Here is a 25,591-nt window from a genome sequence, read left to right on the forward strand (position 1 = left end):
CCGGTAGGAAGGAAGCTGAGGTCTGGGTGGTGTGTGGGTGTTTGCCTTGTCTGGGCACAGGGGCTCTGGCTAGCGGTCTTCAGCACTGTCTGGGGGGGGGGGTGAGCGAGTGCTGGAGTGCAGTAAGGGCTGTGCTTGGGGGCTCCTGTGGGCCAGGTGCTGGCAGGCCCAGGACATCTGGCCGGGGAGGAGGACCAGGCCTGAGGCTTGGACCCAGGCTGCCATCTTGAATTTGTTGCTCTGTGGGCAGGAGACTGGCTTCTTCGTTTCACTGGAACCGTGGACCTGTGGGATGCACGTCCCCCTTTCCAGGGACCGGGAGGAAGGTGGGTGATGTCCCTAGTCCATTCCACCATGGCTGATGCCCAGTTACGACATGATTTTGCTGTCATTGGGTTGGGAAGATGGCAGAGGCTGGTCCCCCGGAGAGCCCATCCTTGCTGCCCGGCCCTCTCTACACTTCCGCTGTTCCCGACTCTGCCCCAGTCCTGACACGTCCCCAGGTACAGGTCAGTGCCGCTTGAATCTCACTGTGGTGTCCACACCTGTAAACCGTGTGTGCACACAAGGGCAGGGCGCAGGAGGCTGGCACATCTGCCAGTGACCTTGACCATGACCTTCCCCAGTGCTGGCACTTACAGATGGGCCATGGAGAGACCAGTGCCCGGCTGTGTCACCCTAGCCCCCAGGGTCCTGTGCCACATCGGAGGGTGTGCCGGCTGGAGGGTAATGCTCTGTCTGGGAAGCTGACTCTTCTCATCATTCCTGAGCACTGATAGGGAGGAAGGAGATGGGGGTGGGGTGCCCAGAGCCCAGCACTGGGTTTTCTGAGCCAGGGAGGCAAGTCAGTTGGCTTTGAGAGGTAGTCCTGCCATCCTGGACCTCACGTGCCAACCGAGGCTGGAGTTGAGCCTTTGCGGGGGGGAGGGGGAGGCGGGGGGGGGCAGGTGGGCAGTGCCACCTCCTTGGCTGCTGAGATGATGACAGTTAGTTCTCCAGTGATGGGGCTTGTTTGAGTACAAATGGTCTGTGCACCGGGCCCAGGCCCAGAGGATCTTTCAGACCCCACCCACATATTTCCCTACCTCAGGAGCACTGCCCCTGGCCTTCTGGGAGGACCAGGGGTCCTGGCTGACCACCCAGCGCCACAGAGCGGCATGGCTCGTCTGTAGGAAGTGAAGCCCTTAGCTGGGCTGGATAGGCGGGAGGTGGGCTGGGTTGTGGCCCTCAGTCCAGGCAGCACTGGCCCTGTCCCTGTTCATCGCAGGCCCGCTCAGAAGTGGTTCTGGCTGTGACCAGGTTGCGGGGGAGCTGCGGCTCAGCGGGGAGAAGAAGGGAGCCTGGCGGCCTCTCTGGAGGGCCAATTGCATCTGGGTTTGTCTGGCCTGCGTCTTGTTAAAGTAAGGCTGTGGACTTATTTTTCAGTAACTGTGTGGGATAAAAGCCTAAGAAGAGAAGCATCTTCTCTCACCCTAGAGATGGGTGCTGGACGCCTGTAATGCTCGGCGTTGTCCCAGGGGCCGGGGCAGCTTTGTATGTCTGAGTCCCGGGTGCGGATGAAGGATGGAGCCTGGACTATGGTGTGGGAAGTTCCACAGAGCGTAGATCTCTATGGGGTGAGGCCTAGCGGGGCAGAGCTCTGCTGAGCCTCCTTGGCAGGCCGTGTTTCCAGTGGGAGCCCTGGGGCTGAGTGTGGGGCATGCAGGGGGCCAGCCTGGGTGTGAGGCTTTCTCTGGCGTTCTTCCATGAATGTCTTCCAAGAAGAAAGGCTCCACCTGCATCCGGTGTCCTGGCTGCTGGGCCAGCAGGGTGTCCACGTATCCACCTCCTGTGTAGGGCGAGCTGAGCCTCCAGCCCCAAGCCCCGGTGGAAGGTCTTTAGCTAGATGTGATACAGGCGTGCTACCCAGAGCAGGAGGCTTCTGATTCCTGGGGGCTCCCCTGGAGATATCTTTGCAGCCTGTGCCTGGCCAGTTGTGTCTCCAGCTGGTGGAATTCAGGAATGCCCTGCCTGGGGTAGGCACAGACCTTTTGCCAGCACCCAGTCGTCAGGGCAGCCTGCCTTGGGGTCTGGCCTCTGTGGCTGTGCTGTCTGAGTCGGGAGGCCTGGTTGGGCCAGGACCTCCTGGAGGGGGGACAGGGATTGAGGATCCTGACCTGGGTGTCGGGTGTGAGGGCAGAAGACTCTAGATGCACCCTCTGACGCCTGTCACCCACTGCCAGCCTGGGCTTGGCCCTGTGTCCTGGACGAACTGTGGGCTCTTCTCCAGGCCCCCCTTATTCCTGGGCCGGGTGACTCCAGGTCTTGGCTCTGGCCTTGTGTGTCTGTGGCAGGACTTGGCCCCCCCACCCCGGTGCTGGTTCTCACCTTCCCGGCTCCCCATCGAGCCGCCTCCTTGCTGAGGCGTGTGAGCAGCCCGGGGCTCTCGGTGGCTGGCTCAGGCCGGCCAAGGCAGGTACATGGTTTCAGATTGTGCGGCGTGCCTGGCTGCCAGGTGTCATCAGCACGCAGATGGGGAGCAAGTTCAGAGCACAGGTCACCTGACCTGGCCGCTGTGCAGCTGGCTGGAGGTGGAGCTGGATTTGAACTTGAGTCTGTCCATGTTCAGGCCCTGGTGTGGGGGGGGGTACGGTCCACATCTCATGCAGGCCGCAGAGTTGTGTGTCAGTTTGAGGAAATGAGGCAGGGCCCTCGTTCTCTTCCAAGAAGCTCTTGGTTTCGGCCATTGGGAGCTGCCTGCGGCCGCAGGTGTCTGGGTGAGGGTGGTGGGCAGGGCTGCCTGGGAAAAAGAGGAACTGGCTTCGGGAGCAGCGCCAGTACCACTTGCTCCCGGGAGTGCCCAGCTGCCTAGAGGCTGCCGTTGTCCTTGCCATCTCCTGTGGCTCCCGCGGTGGGGCCCAGCCGCCACTCTGCATCGCAGGAGGCTGTGGGCGCCCGAGCCTGCGGGCCGGGAGCTGGTGGGGCCGCTGCCGTGGTGGGCCGTCTCACCTGCTCTGGCCATGAGGCTGCACCTTCTCACCTCCTTCTCCGAAGGGGCCTGGGCCTGGAGCGCTGGGCCCCGTAGGCGGCTGGCAGGTGAGGGCGGGGGGGGGGGGGAGGTCTGCAGGTCTGGGGTGGGGGTGGGCAGGCAGGAGGGAGAAAGCCTTGAGATCCAGGCCAGGGGTCTGGTGAGACCCTCAGTGGACTGTGTCTGTCGGATGCCCTGCAGGATGGTGGGTGCTCATGTGCTCCTCAGGCAGGCTACCCCTGCCGCCCTGGGTCTGCCAGTCCCCTCTGCCTGAGCCAGGACCTTGGGCCCTCCCCACCTTCTTCAAATAAGAAGCTTCCAGAAGATCCAGGCTCTGTGTCAGGGTACAGGAGTGGCTGTCGTTACCTTGAGGTTCTGGGCAGGACCCTGGGTTTGGGAGGCCACCACCTTAGCATTTGGTCTGTTTCACAGGAGAGGACAGGCTGGGTGAGCAGGGGGCACATGTCTAGGTGGGGTCTGTGGTGTCTTGGGGCGGGGTGGGGAGCTGCTGGTCACCTGGGCTGGCCTCCCAGTCCCTACTGGCCCAGCTCTTTCTTTCCTCTACCTGTGATTTCTGGGTGTAGTAGCTGCTGCGGGAGCGGGCCGCCTCCTGTGTCATCTTGGCTCCCACACAACGCAGGATGCTCCTATTGCCAGAGCCACGGAGGGCTCCTGCTCTTTCCGGAATGTCTGGGGGAAACTGAGGCGCAGAGTTATGGCTTTTCTGAGGCGCCCACCCAGACGTAGCTGCCAGGGGACTAGCCAGAGGCATTTTTCAGCTTTCAGGACTTCATTCATTCATTCATTTTGGGGTGTGCAGTCAGGGGCTGTCACTAGGCAGGCACCCTATGACCTGTGCTACACCTTTAGCCACGTTTTTACTTTAGTTGTTTTTGAGGAGCGTCTCTGTTTCTAAGTTCTGTTTTAACCATGATTCTACCTAAAGCCTTTCACGTATCTGGAATTATAGGTGTGGCTGACACATGGATTGGGATTTTGATAACATTTTGTCCTGGCCAGCCTCAAACTGCGATCTTCCTGATTTCCACATCCCGAGTAAGACAGTTCAGGCAGAAACCCCCACATCTGCGCCCTCCTCCTCCTCCTCCTCCTCCTCTTCCCCCTCTTCCTCCTCCTCGTCTCCCTCCTCCTCCTCCTCTTCTCCCTCCTCCTCCTCTTCTCCCTCCTCCTCTTCTCCCTCCTCATACTCTTCTCCCTCCTCCTCTTCTCCATCTTCCTCCTCCTCCTCCTCCTCCTCCTCTTTCTTCTCCTCCTCCTCCTCCTCTTTCTCCTCCTCCTCCTCCTCTTTCTCTTCCTCCTCCTCCTCCTCCTCCTCTTCTCCATCTTCCTCTTATTCTTTCTTGCTATGAATACCAAGCTGATCTCGGACCCACCACCCTCCTGCCTCCACCTCCTGAGTGCTGAAGTTACAGGTGTCTACATCGCATGGCTCTCTTCTAGGTCTTTTAAGTGAGTGCTCTGTCCATCTTTCTCGGTACCAGCCAGGCAAGGCTATGAAGGAAGTATCACCTAGCCTGAAACTGGAAATGAGTGCCACGTGTGCGGGCAGCCCTGCTCATCTTGAGAGGGCCGCATGCCTCTAAGGTGCCACTCACCAGGTCGGTATGTGATGGGCACGGGTACCCTGCTGTGTTCACCCGTCCTGGACCCGCCCTGACTTGTGGACCAGGATCCCATTCTGGGCACCTGTGGCGCACGCCCCACCGCACCCTTGAGTTGAGGTGGTGGGGAAGCCTCGCTCTGGGCCTGCCTGGGAGTCTTGGCTCTGGGGGGCCCAGGACACTGGCTGTGGGGCTCGGGCTCTGCTTTGGAGTGAATGAGGACCTGGATTCCCCGCCCTCTAGCAGATTTCCTGGGGCCAGTTCTGCATATGGGGCTTGTCCCCGTTGGCTGCAGACTTTGGTTTGCTGCTCTGTAAAACAGATACAGGAAGAAAACCACTCCAGGGTTGCTACTGTCTCCATGTGCTGAAATTTTGCATGATTACACGGATAGAGCGAGTTCTTGGCTGCTCTGCTCTGCCCTGTCCTCGGAAGCACAAGCCGAGGCACATTTCCCACAGGGCACGGTGTGCGGCTGCACGTGTGGGTTTTAGGAACTGTGGGATCGCGGCACCCCTGTGCGTGGGGCAGGGGTTATAGTGGGCATTTCTGGCCAGGCATTCTAAGTGTCCTGCCAATCACATTTGCCCTCTCCTTGCACACAGCCCCATGCAAGAGGCGAACCCGGAATGCTTGGGGTCCCCCCTCGATGGCAGCTGTGCCAGCGGCGGCTGTCCTTCGTCTGTTTTTCCCAGCGCCTGCTGTCAGTTGCTTCTTGCCACCACATTTGCCTCTGGTTGTTAGGCTCTTTGAGAAATCAGCTGAGGCATCTCCAGTGCTGTGTTCCAAGTTGAGTCAGTAGGCTCTGAGCAAGGGCATGTTGAGGGGCAGTGCGTGGAGCTGGCAGCAGCCATTCCAAGTGTGTCAGGCGTCCTCGGCTCATTTCTGTTCTTTCTGCATGTGGGTAGGAGAGGGGGTGGCGCTGCAGCTCTAACCTCTGACCTGGGGAGGCCAGTTTCTGGGATGTGTCTCCCCAGCTGGTAGGCACTAATGCACGTTCTCCAGGTCAGCATGACGTTGACTCTGGGATGGGGACTCCTCCTGCTGGGCTCCAGTCCCCTGGCGGAGGGGCCTGGCCCAGGAACATGCTGGTCTGGTGGGATGCCTGCAGCCCATTCCCTGCCCCAGGCCCTCTGGCAGTTCTGGAGTGCACACTGTTCAGGGGTTGTAGCCCCATTTTCAGAAGCTGGCTGGCAGGAAGACATGCTGGGCTGTCTCCCCAGGACTCTACTGTGGCCTGGCCCCTGGGTTGCTTGTAGGACTCAGAGACATGGATGTTGGTGAGGTCAGGAGGCCTGGGAGGCCGGGGGCAGGCATGGTGGGTGGCTGGAGAGGACCCTGTGGGCCCGCGGGGCTGCGTGGGATGGGGGTTTGGGACACAGGATGTAATGGGGAGGTTGTTTTGGTGATGCCCTTCCTGCCCGGTGGCCAGTGGAGGGGACAGTGATGCCAGGGCTGGGTCTGAGCTTGGCCACTTCCTTGTGTATATAGAGGGATTAGTAGGCCATTGCAGGGGGCCAAGTGCACAGAGCCCGCAGTCACCCGTGTCTAGAGAGAGGCTGCAAGCGGGTCAGGGTCGACAGTGGCCCCTGGTAAGGAGGAGGGGGCCTGGTGGGACAGCAGGGGTCTCCAGACACATGCTTGGATGTGGGTGATGCCTGTGAGAGTGGGGATCTGGCCCTGTACTTGCCTGCTTTTCCCTGGGTTGGCACATCTCCCTGGTACAGCGTAGACCCTCCCTCCCTCAAAGGCCACGGCCTGGTGAGGACTGGGTGCAGAACCTGGCCAACCCAAGCCTGCATGTGGCGACTTAACGGGGCTGGGTTCTCTCTTACCAGGGAGTGGGGCCTGTGGGTGTCATGGGCACAGCCGGGCTGGGCTCAGTGGGGACTGAGCCACCAAGGAGGCTTCTGAGGCCCAGCTGGGGGCTCCAGGGCGTCCGTGTCTTTTCTCAGAGGCCCAAGGAGCCTGACTGGATTCTGAGGAGGTGGCTGTGTCAGCTGGTGGGTGAGGATGTGGGGGTTCCTGTCGTGGGGCGCTGGGATGCAGTCCCTGCCCCTGTTGGAGTGGGGGGTGGGGAGGGACCAGGCTGTGGGTGGTGACGGGGGAAGTCCCGTTCTCGATCTGCCTCACGGGTGAGTCCCTGCTGTCTGCTGAAGCCCGCCAGCCAGGCTCCAGCACAGGGTGGGCACTTGTGTTGGTGGCTGCTGCTAAGTCCCGTGGGTGTGGGAAGCCCCTGCCAGGGAGAGGGTGCCTCGTGCTGGACGGGCCGGGCTTGGCGAGGTGAAGGGACAGACCCCAGAGGGTCTGGTTTCTGACTGTGATGCTGGGCACAGCTCCCATACTCAGGCAGCCTCCCTGCTGGCACTGCCCACGGCTGGAAATCACGGCTGAGTGGGCAGCGGGAGGATTGGGGGATGTCCCTGGGAGAGGCCAGCCCCACAGGGGGCCCAGGAGCAGTGTCTGGGCTGGTCCCCGTGCCCCTGGTATGGAGCCCCTGTCACTCCAGGATACGTGGGTGGGTCCTGCAGGCCACTGAGGGGCCTAATAGACTAGGAGATCAACCGGGGTGGGGGTGGGGCAGCACAGAAAGCATCGCTAGGTTCTGCGGGTTCCACGACAGAGCTGTGGGTGGGTGGTGGGGCTTCCGAGCCGCCAGGAGCAACATGGCTCAAAGTGAAACAATCATTTCTTTTCCTGCTGAAGAGAAACTGCCTGAGAGTCCACAGGGCCCCCAGGGCCCCCGACACCTGTGGGGCGGTTGAGGTTTCTCTGAAAGTTCCCCTCTTTTCCTCCCGCCCAGTCTCCTCGAAGGTCTGGGCAGGCACCACGGAGGTGGTGGGGACACATCGGGGAGAGAGGCTGAAGCGGGGGCTGACGTCCCTGGTCTCAGAGTTCAGCTTCTTTCCAGGTTGCTGGCCAGCGTCACTGTGGGGCTCCCAGCGAGCATGGCTGCGTGTTGAGCCCACCACGGGCTGTCTCCGTGAGGGTGAGCTGTGGTGGGGACACAGGGCAGAAGCCCAGCTTGGGTCAGGCTGGCATTTGCTCTGTCACTGTCCTCCTGCGGGTTGTAACTACACTGTCCGGGTGGGTACTTCTGAGAGTCACGTCACGCTGCCAGCCCTGCCAATGGCGGAGCCACAGCGTCTGCCACGGAAGTGTGTCTCCATCAGCCTGCAGAGCCTGTGTTTCCAGGGAGGGTGCCAGGCGCCTGTCCCGGGTGTGCCAGAGGCCCCCGGGTCCTGGGTCTCCCGCGCGGCACAGTATGGGAGGACACCACCCTTGGGTTCACACAGCCCTCAGTGTCCCGTCTGTCACACGCCTCTGCGATGGGGTTCCAGCCGTCTTTCTGGCAGCTACTGGCAGGGGCAGGGCCTGGCTTAGACAGCAGTTCTGTGAGGAGAGGGAGAGCAGGCGGGGCCCACCTTGGGCTAGGAGCCAGCCACCAGGACCTTGAGGGTCCCAAATCCATCTCTGCCTGGTACCCTGCTGGGGCTGGGCGCCAGAGACTCCCCATTGCCCCTTCAGTGCTGGCAGGACAGGTGTGGTCACTTCGGGTTTTTGTTGCTCTCTGGCCATTTCTGGGGGGGGGGGGCGGGGGATATGAGGTGCCTCAGGGCTCTCCTGAAAGGACCAGCTTCGGAGAAACAACTGAGGCATTCTGGGGTGGGTTTCTGAGGCCCCTGCCACTGCCCAGTCCCGGTGGCATTTCTAGGTGTTGACCTCTGGGAGGGGTCAGCAATTAGCTTTTTGTGAGAAATGAGCAGTGCCCTCATCTGGGAAGCCTGGGCTCACAAGCAAGGAGGTGGTGGTGGAGCCAGCAGCTGGGCATCTGCGCCAAGTGCAGGGTGGAGCCAGGCAGGGGTCTACGTGCAGCCCGCAGGCGTTTCTCTCTCCCGCCCAGCAGGTAAAGGGAAGGTGCAACACAGCCAAAGGCTGGCAGGAGTCTAACCAGAACTGCCCAGCCCCCCCCCCCCCCCCCCCGGGGAGGCCAGGGTCTGCTTCTGAGTAGCCAGAACTGTCTGTGTCCCTGTCCCTCTCCAGGGTGCGCTCCCAACATGCCTGAGCACCTCAGACAATGACCACTGAGGGCCTCACAGCAGGAGAGCATGGTGACAGTCACCGTCAAGACTCGGGGGCGGGACGGTGTGGACCTGTTTGCTGCCTCTCTAGGGGCCTGGGCTTCCGGGCTGTGGGCTGTGGGTGGGGTGAGCGAGGAGGGGCGGCTCTGTGCCCAGACCTTGGCCCTGGCGCCCAGGTGTGTGGCATCTCCACTTGGTTGCTTCCTGAGCGCTGTCTGGGCACAGGCACTGCCTGGTCAGGGATGACCCTCCCTCCACCTTCTTCCTCCTGGCGGTAGCACTCATTTCCCTTACTTTCCTCCCAACCTGTCACCACTGAGCCCAACCGTATGACCCCACGGCTGTATGACAGGTGACTGCCAGCTTGGACACCACTTCCTGTTCTCCCCTTCTCCCTCCCCGTCCAGCCCCAAACTCACTGAGTATGGCTAAGAGAACCTCACACTGTCTCTTTGCTGCTTGCAACATCCGTCCGCCTCTGTGGGCCTTGGTTTCCCGTCTGCACCGTGGAGGGGCCGGGTCACTGGGGAATGGTGGACGGGGGTGGTGATGGCTGTGGTGTCTGGTGGTCACGGTGGTGGTAGGGGTGGTGATGTGGACGGTGCCGAGCAGAGTGGCGATGACGTTGAAGGTGATGCTGATGGCATCGGTGCTGCAGTTAGCGGGCTGGCGACGGTGACCTCAGTGCTGGAGCCTGTCGTCGTGATGGCAACGGCGACACCAGTGCGGATGGTGGTGGTAGTGACCACGTCGTGGAGGCTTCGTTGGTGATTGTGATGGTGATAGGGTGATTTAAAGTTGGTGGTGCTCATGGTGCCGATGGTGGGGGTGCAGTGGCGGTGGTGGGGCTGGGGGTGGAGGTGGAGGTGGGGGGGATGGAGGTGGGGGGATGGAAGTGGGGATGCTGGGGGTGGGGGTGGTGGGGGATGGAGGTGGGGATGGTGGGGGTGGGGGTGGGGGTAGAGGTGGTAGGGGGATGGAGGTGGGGATGGTGGGGGTGGGAGTAGAGGTGGTGGGGTGGTGAGTGGGGGGGTGGGGGTGGGGGTGGTAGTGGGGATGGTGGGGTTGGGGGTAGAGGTGGTAGGGGGATGGAGGTGGGGATGGTGGGGGTGGGAGTAGAGGTGGTGGGGTGGTAGTGGGGGGGTGGGGGTGGGGGTAGAGGTGGTAGGGGGATGGAGGTGGGGATGGTGGGGGTGAAGGTAGGGTGGTGGTGGTGGCGGTGGGGATGGTGGTGGATGGGGGTGGTGGTGGTGGTAGTGGGGGTGGTGGGGTGGTGGCATTGGTGGTGGCAGTGGTGGCGGTGGGGATGGTGGTGGGTTGGTGGTAGTGGGGATGGTGGGGGTGGGGGTAGAGGTGGTAGGGGGTTGGAGGTGGGGATGGTGGGGGTGGAGGTGGTGGGGTGGTGAGTGGGGGATGGGGTGGTGGCGGTGGCAGTGGTGGTGGTGGGGATGGTGGTGGATGGTGGTGGTGGTGGTGGTAGTGGGGGTGGTGTCAGTGGTGGTGTCAGTGGTGGTGGTAGTGGGGATGGTGGTGGGTGGTGGTGGTAATAGTGGGGGTGGTGGCAGTGGCGATGGCAGTGGTGGTGGTGGTGGGGATGGTGGTGGTAGTGGTGGCGGTGGGGATGGTGGTGGGTGGTGGTGGTAGTGGGGATGGTGGGGATGGTGGTGGGTGGTGGTGGCAGTGGTGGCAGTGGTGGGGATGGTGGTGGATGGTGGTGGGTGGTGGTGGTAGTGGTGGCGGTGGGGATGGTGGTGGGTGGTGGTGGTAGTGGGGATGGTGGGGATGGTGGTGGGTGGTGGTGGCAGTGGTGGCAGTGGTGGGGATGGTGGTGGATGGTGGTGGGTGGTGGTGGTAGTGGTGGCGGTGGGGATGGTGGTGGGTGGTGGTGGTAGTGGGGATGGTGGGGGTGGTGACAGTGGTGGCGGTGGGGATGGTGGTAATGGGGATTACGATGGTGATGGTGACCCAAGGTGGGTGGTGCTCACGGTTGTAGTGGCGGTGACAGCGTGGTGATGGTGGAGTTGGTGACTGTGGTGGCAGTGGGGCAGTGTTAAAGTTGGCGGTGGTAGCCTCAGGTACGGCAGGTTCGTTGCTGAGGCCTGCTGCATACCTTCACAGACACGACCCTATCCTGAGCTTCATGGTAGAAGTTGTTCTCCTTGGTTGGGCGCTTTGGGCCTCCGTGGCCCTTCTCCATGAAGCTCCATGTGGGGGAGGGGTGCCCTGTGTCTGAGAGGTTGAGGTTGGTCAGTACTGAGGGGGTCTCACGTTGGTGTCCCCTGGCTGAGACTCAGAAGCCAAGGTGGGGCCACCCTTCCTGGAGGGGTCCAGGGGGGTTGGGCGGTGTCTACAGACTTGGTGGCATCTCTGGCCCCTGGTTTCCTGGGGACCAGCTGTGTGCCCGATGTTCACAGGCCACACCCACACCCTGCCGCGTCAGGAGCCAGAGGCCCTCAGGAGGACCTGGGCTCTCTCCTTCACCTTATCCCCCCCGACTCCGTTCCGGCCACGCCATTGAGGTGGATGGAAGGAGGGCGGTCAAGGAGGCAGAGCCTGGTATGTGGCGCCCCCTGGGAAGGGGGACACTGAGCCTTGATGGCTAATGACCAGAAAGGTCGGCTTCAGCATCAGAGGCTCCGAGAGAGCTGGGGGGTGGGCGCTCATGGAGGCCGTGACCAGGCAGGAGTGCTGTGCCCGCCTGGCCCTCCTGGACACCTCTCCTGAGCTCTGCAGGAGCTTGTTCACACGGAGGGCACAGCCCCTCCTCACTCCTGCCTCCCCGGTGTCCTTGACGAGATGGGGTGGTGTGGGTGCGCCCAGAAGGGAGAACAGTCTCTGCGTCTCCCTCAGGAGGGTCCTGTCTGGCCGTGGCCCTGCCCTCTGTATCCATCGCCCCTGCTCTCTCTTCACCTCTCCCCTTCCCGGCCCACTCATTGGTTGGCCTCTGGTGTAGGTGTGATATCCGTCCTGTGCCTGCTCCCACTTCCAGCATCAGGGACGGTGGGAGGGGCAGGGTGGGTGGTGGTGGTGGGCTCTGGGCCTGCTGGGGTGGAGGCCTGTGGGTGCCTGCAGGAGGAGGAGGAGGAGGAGGAGGAGGAGGGAAGGAGGAGGAGGAGGGAAGGAGGACATGCCTTCACTGTACCCACTCCTCCCTCCGCCCAGACTTCCAGGGCAGGATCAAGGTCCAGGGCCTGGGTGGGGGAGTGGAATGAGTTCCTTTGGCCAATCGAAGCTTCTTTTGGGGTCTCTTGACATGGAGTGCCTTGTGCTTTAAGGGCTGCCCAGCTCCGGTGGGCAGGGGCGGATTAGAAGCAGGTCTAGGCTTCTCTTGACCATCCAGCTGACCCCTTGGCCTCATAGGAGATTGGGGTTGGGGCCCTTGGTGGGGAAGGGTCAGGTTGACCCCAGAAGAGCTGAAATTTCAGTCCAGGCCACTTGAGCTGTAAGCTGACACTCAGCTAGGAGACAGCGGTGGACCCCAGTGCAGCTGGAGGTGAGCGGCTGAGCTCTGCTGGCCTCTCCAGGTGTGAGGGGCGGATGTATCCACAGAGCGGCGCCATGGCCTCTGCAGCAGGATGAAGAGCACACTGGGCGTTAGGAAGGCGAAGGGCTTGCTGGGGTCCCTTGGCCAGGCAGGGGTGGGTAGCAGCCATGGGTACCACAGCTAGCAATGGCTGCTGCCCCTTCCTGAAATGTCCCTTCCTGTGGGGCTGTGGCCTTCCATCCCCTCCCCCCCCCGCGGTCACTTCTCCCTCAGGGGCAGGGGAAGCAGGACTTCCGGAAGGTGGGGGCCCAGGAAGCTCCGAGGTCCCACTAACCGCCTGCCTCAGCGTTTCAGTTCCGGGGGGGTCCCCAGGCAGGGTGGGGGCCATTGCTTAGAACCCAGTTCCTGTCTGGTGCTGGCTTGCCACGTGCCTCTGGCCCACCTCAGTCCTCAGGACTCCCTCTTCCCACGTGCTTTCCTTCTGGGTCCCGAGCTGGCCCTCTGCTTGGTGGACAGTGCACCCCTGCCCTTCTCTGGTGAGGGCCATGTGGCCAGGTTTCTCGTCAGCCTGCGTCCTGCGCCGTTCTTGCTGTTTTTGCTTCTGCAATTCCAAGGCATGGTGGGGATTTTCAGGAACCCCTCTGCTGGCCTGGGGCCTCACCCTCCTTCAGTCTCAGGAGGCTGGCATTTCCCAGCACCCCCTCTGGCCCCAACTGCTGGGCAGAGGCCGAGGGAAATCCTGTTGGGAGTGCATTGCCCAGGGAGTCCTCTTCAGGAAAGGGGCGTGGGGCCCAGGAGCCCTGGCGGGTGGGTGCCCCTTCCCGAGCGGGGTAGCCTGGCTTGCCCAGGACTGGGGGAGCAGCTAGCACCCAGAGCTGCCCAGGCCACCACGCTCACTCACTGCAGTGTGCGGTGCTGCCCTGAACTGGCACCATCCCATCTCTGCGTTCGGCCCCGGTGAGTTCTCCGGCCAACACCCTCTGCCCAGGATCGTGGCTGGCTGTGGTCCTGCAGGGAGTTGGTCAGGGGTAGGAGGTTCTGGAGTGTGGGGCCAGCCTTATCCCGGGAGGTGGTGAGGGTGTGTGGGGCAAGCTGTCGGACTGCTGGCTCCTGGACTGGGTTTGGGGTGTCTTGAATGTGGCTCCAGGAGGTTCCCTGCAGCCCTGGGCCTATGTCCCTCCCGCCCGCCGCTGCGGGATCAGCCTGAGCAGGGGCTACCAGCTGGTGCCGGGGTCCTGTCCAGTCCAGAGTGTGGCTGTGACCACGCTGTGTCTTATCAGGGGTGGGGCAGCCAAGCAAGCCCACTCGAGGAGCACGGGTGGAGGGCCTTGCCCCCCAACTGGAGGATGTTTAGATATTTTCTGCCCATTCCCTTCCTGGCCAGAAAGTGCCTCTCTCCAAAAGGCTCCAGAAAACACACCCAGCCCATTGTCACCCAGGCTCCGGGAAGGTGTCTGCGGTGGACATTCTGTGTAAACAGGAAGGCCTGGGGTGGGGGCCTGGGGGCAGTGCAGCCTGCAGAGGCAAGCACTGTGCTGGTGGCCACCTCCTGTGGGGCTGGAGACCTGGGGCTACTTAGAGCAGTGGGCCTGGTTAGAACAATTAGGGGACCCTTGGCCCTGCCCCAGTAGGCCCTTGGGGGTGGCCTGCTGTGGATGAAATTGTTCAGGCTCACATCCTTCTTGTCCCCCCTTACTCTCAAAGTCCCTTTGTGCACTCCTCTTGGCCAGGGTCTTACTCCATCTGGTTGGTGCCCCTCCTCTGTGGCTTCAGATGGACTAGGTGTGAGCAGTGTCTGGGGGGGGGTGGCTAGGGTGCAGCCCGGTAGCTGGCAGTCAAGTAGTCTGCCTCCTTCCCTCCCTCCTCTCTGAAGTTTTTTGCTGCCACACCCTCCTCTTCCTGCAAGCCCACAGCCAGCCTGGCAGCTCAGGCCATGACTGTCCACAAGGCCCAGCTGAAGATGTTTCCTCCCAGTCTGAGTCCTGTGTGTGGCAAGGGCACCACGCAGCTTCCATGCTGAGGGGTTCCCTTTTCTCTCCTGGCCTGCGTGCCTGGGTAGGAAGTCTCCATTGTGGCGGGCATGGCAGCCTGCCCTGGTGTCTGGGGACAGCTACCTAGGAAGAACCTATCACTCCCTATCCCTGTCACTCTAGTCTACTGTCTCCATGTCTACCGTCTCATGTCATCTCATATTGCCCAGAGCAGGGCGCATGGAGAAGCTGGAAAGTATGTTCCCATGGCCATAAACCCTTGTGTTGTTCTCAGAGCAGCTGAAGCTTGAGTGGACCTTTCTTGGCCTGTCTGGCTTGCCCATTCTGGCCTGTCTTAGGTACCCACAAGTTGCCCTGCCCTTCCCTTCCCTGGAAGGTCTGTAGAGCTGAGGTGGGCAGGAATAAACTTGAGCCCCTGTCCCTTTTGCTCTAAGTCAGCAGGGGGCATCCATCTCTTGCTTGTACTAAGAAGGGACCTAGCCAGTCCAGGGTTCAGCTTGGAGGACAGCAAGTTTTCCTGACCTTCACCTGACCCATGGCTGTGCCCCGGATTCTCCTTCCCCTGAACGTTCCTTCTCCAGTGGTGAGGATGTGCCCGGGAGCTCCATTTCTGTCTGCACTTCCCGGATGGGGAAACGGAGGCTTGAGAAGGGATCGGCTGGCCCCGGTGGCAAGCCTGGTGATTCTCTAGGTATTTCACCAGTGCTGGTGGACCGGGCAGTGATGCTTAGGCTGGGGGCGCTGCAGATTGCAGGCAGTGGGCTTTGGGGCATGTTTTGTCTTGCATCTTCTTGGTGCCTCAGTTTCTTCGTCTGCCGCGGATCAAGTGATAGTAATGATTTCTCTGACAGTTACGTGAATTTCAGGTTCTGGTTCTTAGGAGCAGCTGAGTTTTGTTTGTTCCTCTGGGGGGCACGCTTGTTCCCATGCTCTCTCCCCCCTACCCCCCTCCAGGCCTTTCTTGCACGTGTAGCCTTCTTGGGTGCAAAGTTGTTGGCATACCTTGTTCCAAAGTGTCATGGCCAATAGGGCTGGTCTGCAGTACCCACCTTAGAGTAGGAGCCGCTGCCCTCGGTGTCCAAATTCCTTAAATTGATTTTTAAAGTTCAGACAAATGGTTTATTTCTACTCTGGTGGGTGGCTGAGGTGCCCAGCGAGTCAGCTGGCACTTACTTTCCAGTGAACTCTCTCCCTTGAGTCAGATAGGACGCCTGAGGCGGCCAGGCTGACCCCCTCCCTCTCATGGTGGTCCCGCCTGAATCGGAGCCCCCTTTCCTGAAGGGGGAAGCAGAAAGTAGTGCCAGGAGGCTGGAGGGTGGGGATGGGCCAGGGTTCTCCAGGAGGGGCCGGTCTTGGTGTCACTGCTTCCATGACTTGAGCTAGCATTGGCCCGGCTGCTGGGGTCACCAGGGGGACACTAGCTCACTGTACCTCTGCCGGCAGGCTCATGGAGCTAAGGGAGAGTTGGGTCTGGTCATAGTGTCAGGTCCATGGTGACAGTGGCATCCTAAGGCTGGTGGCATGTCTCCTGACTGACCACTCAGGGCTTCTTCCTGCTCCGTGCGGAGGCCAGGACACCGTCTCCAGAGTTGCGTGCAGAGGGGTGAGGTCTTCCTGGAGTGTGATGTGATGCAGCCAGTCTGTCCTCCAGCCCGGGGCACCTGTGTCCCTTCAGAGCCACGCCTTGTGCCTGTGGCTCTGCTCCACTTAGTGGAAATGCCTGTAATCTCCAGCAAGTGAGGCAGCAGGAAGGACCAAGACTCTTCTGAACTTAGGAAGACAGGTCCAGAAGGGGGTGACCTTCCCTGAGCACCCAGCCTGTCAGCAGAGCTGTGGCTCGTGCCGCTGCTTCTGCTGCTGTTGGGCTCCGCGCTGTCTCCGTGGTCCCTGGGCAGTGGATTCACCTCCTGGGGGCCTCGGGAGCCTCCAGGGTGGGTAGTAATGGCTTGTTCTGGGCTTTGAAATCCTGCATGAAAGGCGGGCACGTGGGAGGTCCCACCTTCAACCTTGCTATGTGGGCTCCGGGTCTCATGCCTGGCACATGCCCAGGCCCTTACCCATGTGGAAAGTGCCAGGTGCTCCCTTTCTCTGGTCCTCTCCTGCTCCTGGAGCCCTGTGATACCCACACAGGGCCCGTGGGGCCTGGCATTGGAGCTGCCACAGCCATGGTACCCAAAAGGACCAGGCCTTGCTGCCCTGTGGGTAGGGCTTTGGAGGGGTCAGCTTGCAGTGCTGGTCCCGGCCCTGCACGGGCAGCTGTAAGAGCTCAGCCCTGCCTCCTGCTCTGGAACGCACCTGTGTCCCCTGTGACTCCTGACAGGCCCCTGGAGGGCGGCAGGCTTCCTCCCGACCTTCACCCCAAACCCTGTGGACACAGAATGCTCTGGAGCTGGCTCCCCCCCCCACCCCCCCGTGGGCAGCCCAGGGTGCTCAGCTCCTGAATCTCGGGAGGGCAGCTGTCCTTGCATTTTTCCTACCTTACCTTGGCCAGTCCCAAGCCAGGGCCAGAGTGGACGATGCGTGGGCCGGGCTCCCTGGCCTCACGTGGCCTGGACTTGAGTCTGCAGCCGCTTTGGGCGTGGGGTCTTCCTACAGGCCTGGCCGTGGCCTGAGTGAGCAGGCAGGGCTGGGATCCCCGCGGCCATTCTGACCCCACCTCTTGCTAATTCTTGTCTTACAGACTTCTCCACCCAGGTGAACTCCTCGTCCCTCAACTCCCCCACGGGCCGAGGCTCCATGGCGGCCCCTTCGCTGCACCCGTCCCTGGGCCCCGGCCTGGGCTCCCCGCTGGGCTCCCCGGGGCCGCTGCACTCACCCATCAGCACCCTGAGCTCGCCCATCAATGGCATGGGCCCGCCCTTCTCGGTCATCAGCTCCCCCATGGGCCCGCACTCCATGTCGGTGCCCACAACACCCACCCTGGGCTTCGGCACAGGCAGCCCCCAGGTGAGTGTGGGGCTGGGGCCTTGGGAGGATGGGGCTGGGTGCGGTGGTGTTTTATCTGCAGGCTTTGGGCACCGCCACCGCCCCCTTTCATCCACGGCAGAGGCTCAGAGCCACGCAGGTCCACGCGGGGGCCGGAGCCAGCTCGGCTAGCCGCAGTTCTGACCGTACCTGAGAGGGTCGTGTCAGCCGAGCTGTCCTGAAGCACGTTGGCCATGGGGGCCGGGTCCCCCCCGCTTTGTCCATACTTAGTGCGGCGGTTCCAGGGCCCTGGGCCTGCAGGCATGGCTGGCCTTGGGTCCCACACACGATCCCGGCGACGGTCTGCTCAGTGGCCTGGGTTCCTGTAGCTCTGTGGATGCTGATGGTCTTCAGGACTTGAGAACTTTCCACAGTTGTGGCTCACGGATGCTCCTCCAGCCTGGCTGGACTTTGTGGGGGTATCGGTGGACCGGGACATGGTTGTGTGGCGTGGCAGGGCCAGGCCCAGATCTTACCAGGGGGCTGTGGGACTCGTCTCCCATTTTCACTCTAGGCCCTGAGTGCCTGGTGTCAGAGCCGGGTAGAGCAGGCACCTGCTCCTTGGTTCCTCGTGGACTTCCACCCTGGAAGGGTGCCATGTCCTCACGTGGCAGGCCTGCCCCTGAGAGTTCCATCTGTCCTTCCTCTCTTCCTGCTTGGACTAAGTCTGGGCTGAAGCTCTTGGGTGGGATGCACTGGTGTGCCAGCTTTCCCGTCATAGCACACCTCTGAGGCACTGCACTGGGCCCCCCCACTGGGCTGCTCAGTGATTGGCCCCTCTGTGTGGACTCTGGCCCTCATGCCCGATGAGCCATACCACCTCCCAGCAGCCCCAACCTGGGGACCCATTCAGCTGAGCAGGAGCTTGGTGGCTGTGTGTGTGTGTGTGTGTGTGTGTCAGGGGGCATGGAGCTTAAACTTGGCCTGGGCGCTGTCCCTGAGCTCTTCAGCTCAAGGCTAGCACTCTAACACTTGAGCCACAGTGACACTTCTGGTTTTCTGGTGGTTAGTTGGTGATAAGAGTCTCACACACTTGATCCTCAGATCTCAACCTCCAGAGTAGCTAAGATTACAGGCATGAGCCACCGCGCCTGGCTAGCTTAGCCACTTTTTGAGGCCAGCTCCATCTGCATCCCTTTGCCCTAGGGACTCAGAGTGGGGAGGAGTTGGAGGCCCTGGTCATGAACACAAGCTTCTCTGTCCCTTTTTGTGTCACCTGGCCTTCTCCATAAACAGGTGGAAGCCCCGAGGTGCTGGCATGCAGGACGCCTGGCCACCTCCCTTGGCCTATCTGAATTATTTTTAGCATAGCTGCCCTGCTCCTGTTCTCGCTGTCTGTGGCGCTATGCGCTGAGAGGGCGGGCAAAAAGGTGGCCTCTGCTGTCCCCTGACGTCACTGGCTGTCATAGAACCATGGAGCTTCTCAGTAGGCCTGGTACAGCTGGGCCACAGTTGCTGGTACAACACCTAAGCTGTCCTTGGCTCCTGTTTGGTCTGAGGGCTGCAGTAGGGTGGGGCCCAGAGCCTATCTGGCCCCACTGGGCTCCCCTGGTGTCTCCTCCCGTGAGCCCTGTGGAGACAGGCCGGCTCCAGCTTGGAAGCATTTCCAAGTGCCGAGGGGCTGGTTAGGTGTCGAGGCCTGCAGTCAGCAGAGCCGTGTGTTGTGAGGTCGGCCGGGCCCCTGGGGCCGTGGTGTGCGGCAGTGTGCACGGGAAGCTGGCTGGTTTCATGTGCTGGTAATGCCAACACTGGAGGAAGACAAAACTGGCTAGGAAGAGGAGTGGAGTGGGGCTAAGGGCAGGGAGAGGCTTGCTCTCACTGTCCTGGGGTCTAGATGCCTTGTGGTGGTGGGCTTCTCCTCCCCCCGCCACGGGGGCTGCTCGGATGAGCTGAAGTTTCAGGTCGATGGGGCTGTGGGTTCCATGGGGGCCAGACTTCCTTGTGCTTGTAGTCACAGCCCCCGGCTGTCAGCCTAGAGCTGAGACACTCCTTCTGGACCACTCCCTACCCTGCACAGTCTGCTGAGTCTGTCAGAGGACCACGTAGTGGCCACTGGTGAAGCCTGGAAGAGTGTGTGGTGGCCCTGGGCCTGCAGTGAGAATGGGCAGCCCAGCCTGGCCTTGGTTCTATCTTCATGTCATTCTCTGGCCCAGCTCCAGCCCAAGGGTCTATAAGGATACCCAGTGCCAGCATCCGCCAGTGCCTGCCCCTGGCCACAGCCCCTGACTCCTTTCTGTCTTCCAGGGTCTTAGTCCCCACTTCTGGGTGGTAAGGGTTGGTGAAGACCCCCACCCCACCCGGTGCTCCTTCCTCCTTGGAAGCTAGCTCCAGCTGCCACCTCTGGAAGCCCAGTGTCGACGGTGGCTGTGGTTTGTTTCCACCCAGCGTCAGCATTATCCGGCACCTGCCGTGTGCGCTGTGCTCTGAGCAGCAGCTCTCCAGTAGCTCCTCCTGTGTGCACCCACAGGAGATGTGGCATGCTTGGTAACTTCCAGAGCCACATGAGGATGGGGAGTCAGGATTCTGGTCTGGGGCATTGCTTCTGTCCCCTCCAGGGCCTTCTGCTCTTCTGTGCATTCTCAGCCTCAGGGTTATGGGTACTTCGGCTCAGTTCCAAGGCCACAGGCCCACTCCCTCAGGCTCCTGGCCCCTCACAGGTCACAGGTGAACCATCTGCATCCCAGCCTCTGCTCAGCTTCCTCTGCAGAGACCCTGTGCCCAGACTCACCCTGCCCTGCTGCTCCACTGCTTATGACCCTGGCACCCTGCTGGAGTCTTGGGTGTGGGGCTGGGAAAGGGGAAGGCATTGCTGGCTAGGACTTGTGGTGCAGAGTGGAGGATATGTGTGCGATCTGCATACCTTCTCACCATCAAGGCTGCTGTGGGATGCTCATAGCAGCTACAAATGGCCACCCTCTCTCGATGTCCCACCCCTTCGATGCCCCGCCCACCTCAGCCCCGCCCCTCTCGATGCCCCGCCCATCCCCCCTAGCTCCCCACTGCTGGGCCTCTCACCCTGGGCCCCCAGCACTTCCAAGGGCTTCAGGCCTCCCTGCTGCCCACCTCGGGACTGTAAGATGTCAGGCGACCTCTCAGAGCCTCGCAGTCCTCTAGTTCTGCATTCCCAGATCTGGGAAGGGCTGAGAATCCATCCAGGTGCTCAGGCCTTGTGAAAGGAGGCATGGGGGCCTTGCTGCTTTGCTCTGGGCACTGAGCTCTCTCCTTCCCGTCCTGGGTGGAGGGGCGCTGGGGCTTGGGGACTGTGAAGAAGGAAGGAAAAAGGCAAGGAGTGAGGTTCCCCTTGCAGGGGTGCCTCCAGGCTACTTCAGGGCGCTGGGGCAGCCTGGATGGCGGCACAGTCCACCCCACGCGTGCCTTTGTCAGGGGTTTGCAGAAGTGGGGGGCACCGCCCAGCTGGGGTCCTGCGCCCTAGCAGATGGGCTACTGCCGGCCGGATGCAGCGGCCGCCTCTGGCCCCGTGCTGCCTGCAGAGCTGGGCTGGAGGCTGCGGAACCAAAACTGCTGTGTCATGGCACGCTGCTGCCGTTGCCAGGGCGACCGGGTGTTTCCCACGCTTGCTCTGGCTGCCGGCAGGGTGACCACGCCACCTCCCCTCGGCTGTCAAGGCCAGGGACCACTCACTGCCCAGGGTGGTGGGGACACGTGTGGCACTGGGGAGTCTCTGTCCCAGCCCTGGTGCCTGGGCCGGCTGTTGTGCTCTGTGGGCTTTGGGAAAGGCCAGGGCTGCCAGCAGGCCTGCCTCGTGTCCCGCGGTGGCAGTGGTGGCATCTCCCACTTCTCAGAGCCCTGGGATCAGCCGGCAGGGGCTCTCTCGGGGCAGGGGCCATGTGCCCTGGAGGAGGCTCTGTGAAGTGGGGCGTGGCCGCACCTCCTTTGCTACGGCGGTGTCGGGTGGATGCTGGGACACGAGCCCAGGTGCCTGGCCCGTGTTTGTCCCTGCAGCCACCTGCTCAAGGCTGACCCCACCCCATTGTCTCTCCACAGCTCAGCTCTCCCATGAACCCCGTCAGCAGCAGTGAGGACATCAAGCCCCCTCTGGGCCTCAATGGCGTCCTCAAGGTCCCTGCCCACCCCTCAGGAAACATGGCGTCCTTCACTAAGCACATCTGCGCCATCTGTGGAGACCGGTCCTCAGGTGGGCGCTGGGGCTGCCGTGCAGGGTCAGAGAGGCGTGCTGGGACACACGGCACCATGGGCTGGACACTCCCCTCCCCCTGGCCCTGGAGTCGGGAGCAGGCTCCGAGGGGGAATGGCAGAAGACCGAGGTGGACAGGGTGGCCTGAGGCTTCCAGGGAAGAGGCCTCTGGGCTGGGCCTGAGCAGAGGGCCCCGGCAGCCCAGCGGAGGCGAATGACCTGCAGTCGCAGCAGGTGGAGCAGGGGCTGTCCTGTGGGAGCAGGAGGGCAAGGCTGGGGCAGGTCTGGGTCCAGGCCGGGGGCCTTGAGAGCAGGAAGGCCACCCTTACCCCTCCACCTGCACCCCCAGGCAAGCACTACGGGGTGTACAGCTGCGAGGGCTGCAAGGGGTTCTTCAAGAGGACGGTACGCAAGGACCTGACCTACACCTGCCGGGACAACAAGGACTGCCTGATCGACAAGCGCCAGCGGAACCGCTGCCAGTACTGCCGCTACCAGAAGTGCCTGGCCATGGGCATGAAGCGGGAAGGTAGGCCGGCCCGCCCGCCTGCAGAGAGGACGCTCTGCCGGGGGCGCCCTTAGCGTGGCGGGCTTGAGTGTCCACGTTGTCCCCTCCGTGGCGCCACTCCCTCCCTGCAGGCAGAGCTTGCCTGTGTGAGGGGCCTGGCCCAGGGCTGGCCCTTCCTTCCCCCTCCCACCCAAGTCTTTCCCAAGGCCTCTTTACAGAGGAGATGAGACACAGCCCTGGCACCCGCAGCTTCTTGCCTGGCAGTCAGGAGTTGAGGTGTTTGGCCTGGGAGTGCAAGGCCAGGGCCCAGCATGTGAGTGTGTCCAGGCATTCTGGCCAGAAGCACAGCGAAGGCTGGGCTGGAAGTGGCTTAGCAAAGGGCCCTTGGCATTGTCACTGAGCTGGGAGTGAATGACCCGCCCTCTTCTGAGATACAACAGCCCCAGAGGTAGGAGCAGGGAAGAAAAGGGCACTGAGTGGTGCGAGAGGGAGAGCGGGTGTGTTGTGGGCTTCTCTGGCTGCCTGGCTGCCCAGCAGGCGGTCACAGAGGCCTTTGTGGGACGGCTTGTTGTTGCTGGGGTGGTGAAGGGGCCTTCAGAGGAGACGCCAGGATTCAGGCTGGCCTCCGTGCCTGAGGCCGTGGTGGGCCCCTGCAGCCACAGGCTTCATTATGGCCGGAGGCCATTTGACTGCTGGGATTTGTGTTGGGGGTGCCCAGTACTCACATTGGGTCCCCGACCTGAGGTCACAGCAGTCAGATTGCGCAGGTGGAGTCAGGGTCACCCCCCACCCCGCCCCCCGGCCCTGGCTGAGTCAGACTGAGTGCCCCGGCGAGGTTTAGCGCACAGGATTACTGTGGCGTTCTAGTGCTATAGGAATCTCCCCATGCGTCCTCTGTCCTGGCCGCACGCGTGGCCAGCGTGTCCTGCCACCTGTCCACCTGCCCTTGCTGGGCCTCCTGCTTCCCCTGGAGGGACAGCTTGAGTGCCGGCCAGGTACAGCAGCTCTCTTCATGTTCCATTGTTCCATTCCCCTTTTGTGACTTCTCGGTCTCCATTCTTCTTGAGAAACCCAGACCTTAGCAGGCCCGTGCTCTGGAGCAGCAGGCCCAGGCTCTTGTGGGGTCATCTAGGCTGTGACAGTGGTCCTGAGTGGCTGGGGGGCTGGCAGCCCGGTCTCCGCTCTCAGCAAGGCCAGCGAGTCAGAGCTGAGCAAGTGAGGCCGCATGCTGTGTGCAGGTGCTGGCAGCCAGGCCTTGCTGATAGGCGTGTGTTTTGTGGGGCACTCAGTTTTGGGTTAGGGCCTGCACTCGACTGTGCAGGGGTAGGGGAGGGGGGCTGGGCACTGAGGTTCACAGGGATCCAGGCTTTGTCTGAGGTCAATGCTAGGTTGGGCCCCCGGCCCCTGCCTCCTGTTCTTTTTGACCTCAAGAGGATAGATGGAGGAGTGGCCCACTGGGGAGAGCATGCCATATAACCCTCCAGGGCTCACGTGCCACCAGGGTGGACAAGTACAGCTGAGTCCCTACAGGACAGCACCTCAGGCTAGGGAGGGCGTAGGAGCCCCCGTCCCTGAGAGGGACCATCAGAGAGCCACGAAGAGCTGGCTCTGACGTGTGATACAGTTTGGTCTGTGGTGGAAGGACGTCTGGCTTGACACCACATGTCCAGCCAAGGGCAGGGCCTGCAGAGGCTGAGTCCAGGGGACCCTCGTGCCCACTCATCTCCACGGTCGCCACAGCTGCCCACTCTGCCAGGTGTTCTCAGACTCCAGCTGCCCCCCTCATTCTCGAGCGGGGCAGGCTCAGGGGCAGAGCTGAAGGCCCTGAGTTGCTGGGTCTGCACAGCCTTCCCCCACCCCGAGCCCACCAGTGACTTTCTTGTCACACACTTGCTCTGCAGGGCCACTGTCCCCCCCCCCCCCATCTAGTTCCCGGGTACATTGCTTACCCTGCTGTGGCGGTCCCTGGTGTTGCCACATCTCGTGGATAGAGAACGGTGTGGAGGGGAGGCCTGGGGCAGGGCCCAGGCTGGCACAGCAGGACCTGGCTGTACCACTTGCCTGATCCAGAGTCTGGCTGGCCACACAGCGTGGCAGCTTGCAATCCTCAGACCTGATTTATGGACGGTTAGATAAACACCTGAGCCCGTCAAGGCACCCTTCCCCTTTGTCTGCAGTTGGATTTATGAGCCCTGAACGTGCAATAAAAGCCTTCCTACACCCCTCAAAGGAAACGCAGCCCCAGTGGAGGAAGAGGGGTTCCTGTGCCCAGTGGTCCCTGCCACTAGGGCCTGGCCTCATGGCCACATACCCAGATCCTGTCACATTCCCCAAGGCCTGCAGTGAGCCAGGCAGCAGGACAGGTGGGTGGGGTCTGGAGGCACAGCCCTGCTCCTGTCTGCACAGGGAGCTGGGTACACGGATAGGGAGTTGGGAACACCTGTCCCTGAAACAGCTCTTCCCTTCTGGTCTCAGGCCAGCCACCACTGCAAGGAAGGCCCCTGGGGCAGGGGGCGGGACATGGGCTGCCTCAGTCAGGAGGTCTGGAGAAGCTGAGAGGCCAGGCTGCCAGCCCAGGCCCACAGTGGGCCGGTTCTAGTCCTACTGAGCCTGTGGCACTGCCTCGAGCCAGGCCTGCAGCTTTGCTGAGCACCAGGCCTGTGGCCCTGCCAAGTGTTGCCTTTTGCTGGTCTCAGTGCCACCACCCTTGCTTTGTCTCTGCTGGGCTCCTGCCCTGGCCTCGTCCAGCAGCACAGTGCCAGGAGGGCAGAGCTTGGAGTTGGTTGACCGAAGCAGAGGCCCTGCCCTGGGAGGGGCCATTCTGGCTCCAGGCCGCTGGGGCCCCCACCCTGCTGGCCATGGAGGGATGCTGCAGCCGATAGCATCTGTGCAGCAGGGCCTGTACGTGCAGGCCGCCGGGGCTCGTTCAGCAGCATTCCCGGGCAGGGGCTGGGTATGGCCCAGTGGGGCCCTGGCCCCTCGCCAGGCTGGGTCTGGGCCTGTTGGCTGGGCGGGCAGGGGCAGGGCTGTGTGGGGCTTGCACGTGAACCTGGGAGGGCTCGGGGCGGGGGGACCCTGTATGCACGGTCTTCTGGGCTTCCCCAGTGCCTTTGTTGGCTTCTGAGGACAGGGTTCGGAAATGGCAGTGTCTGGGGTATGTGTGTATACACGCACACACAGTATGCAGATGTGGACGTCCCCACTGACAGGGCCCCAAACAGGCCTCAGGGTCTGGGTGCCCCCAGGGTGTGTGTGTGTGTGTGTGTGTGTGTGTGTGTGTGTGTGTGTGTGTGTGTGTAGACACCTGTGCTGGGCTCTGCCACCCTGAGACCCTCATCCCTGCCTGAGCCCGGGAGGGAGCTGCTCTACAGCACCCCACTTGAATGGAGAGTTTTGGCTGCTTCCCTTCCCCAGTGCCAGATTGAGAAGGGGCGGGGGGGGGGGGACTGTTCCACATCCTGGATCTCCCCCTGGGGCCAGGAAAGCCTAGACTGTGGGTCAGGCAGCGTCTCAGACCCCTGTCCTCTGCTGCTGCTGCCTCTTCCTCCTCCTCCTCCTGCTCCTCCTCCTCCATCTCCTCCGCCTCCTCCACCTCACTCCCTGGCCTGGAAGGATAACGAGGCCCTGTATTTACAGACGCCTCCCGCCTGAGGCTTCCCGGCGCCAGTGGAACATAAGTCAAACATGACTGCGTCTAAAAGGTGATTGAGCTGGCAAAACATAAATCCGAGGGCTCTCTCCTGCCCCTGCGCCGTCTATAAATAAAACGATAATATT

At 62.0% G+C, this 25,591-nt stretch overlaps 1 protein-coding gene across 3 annotated transcripts in view; it reads left to right on the forward strand.

The window, feature by feature from the left end:
* Positions 1–25,591, forward strand: part of Rxra (retinoid X receptor alpha) — an 85,093-nt gene that overhangs the window by 43,819 nt on the left and 15,683 nt on the right. For 2 of the 3 annotated variants that reach the window (XM_090330899.1, XM_090330901.1), the window contains exons 2-4: positions 16,867–17,132; positions 21,156–21,306; positions 21,656–21,835. In XM_090330899.1, the coding sequence (XP_090187025.1) occupies positions 16,867–17,132; positions 21,156–21,306; positions 21,656–21,835 (597 nt within the window). Of the gene's footprint in view, positions 1–11,077; positions 11,268–16,866; positions 17,133–21,155; positions 21,307–21,655; positions 21,836–25,591 lie in introns of those variants that run through there. The other variant, XM_090330900.1, reaches the window with a different exon arrangement.

The sequence above is a fragment of the Megascapheus bottae genome, chromosome 3 (genome assembly GCF_031878675.1).
Source record: "Megascapheus bottae isolate mThoBot1 chromosome 3, mThoBot2.hap1, whole genome shotgun sequence".
Lineage (NCBI taxonomy): Eukaryota > Metazoa > Chordata > Mammalia > Rodentia > Geomyidae > Megascapheus > Megascapheus bottae.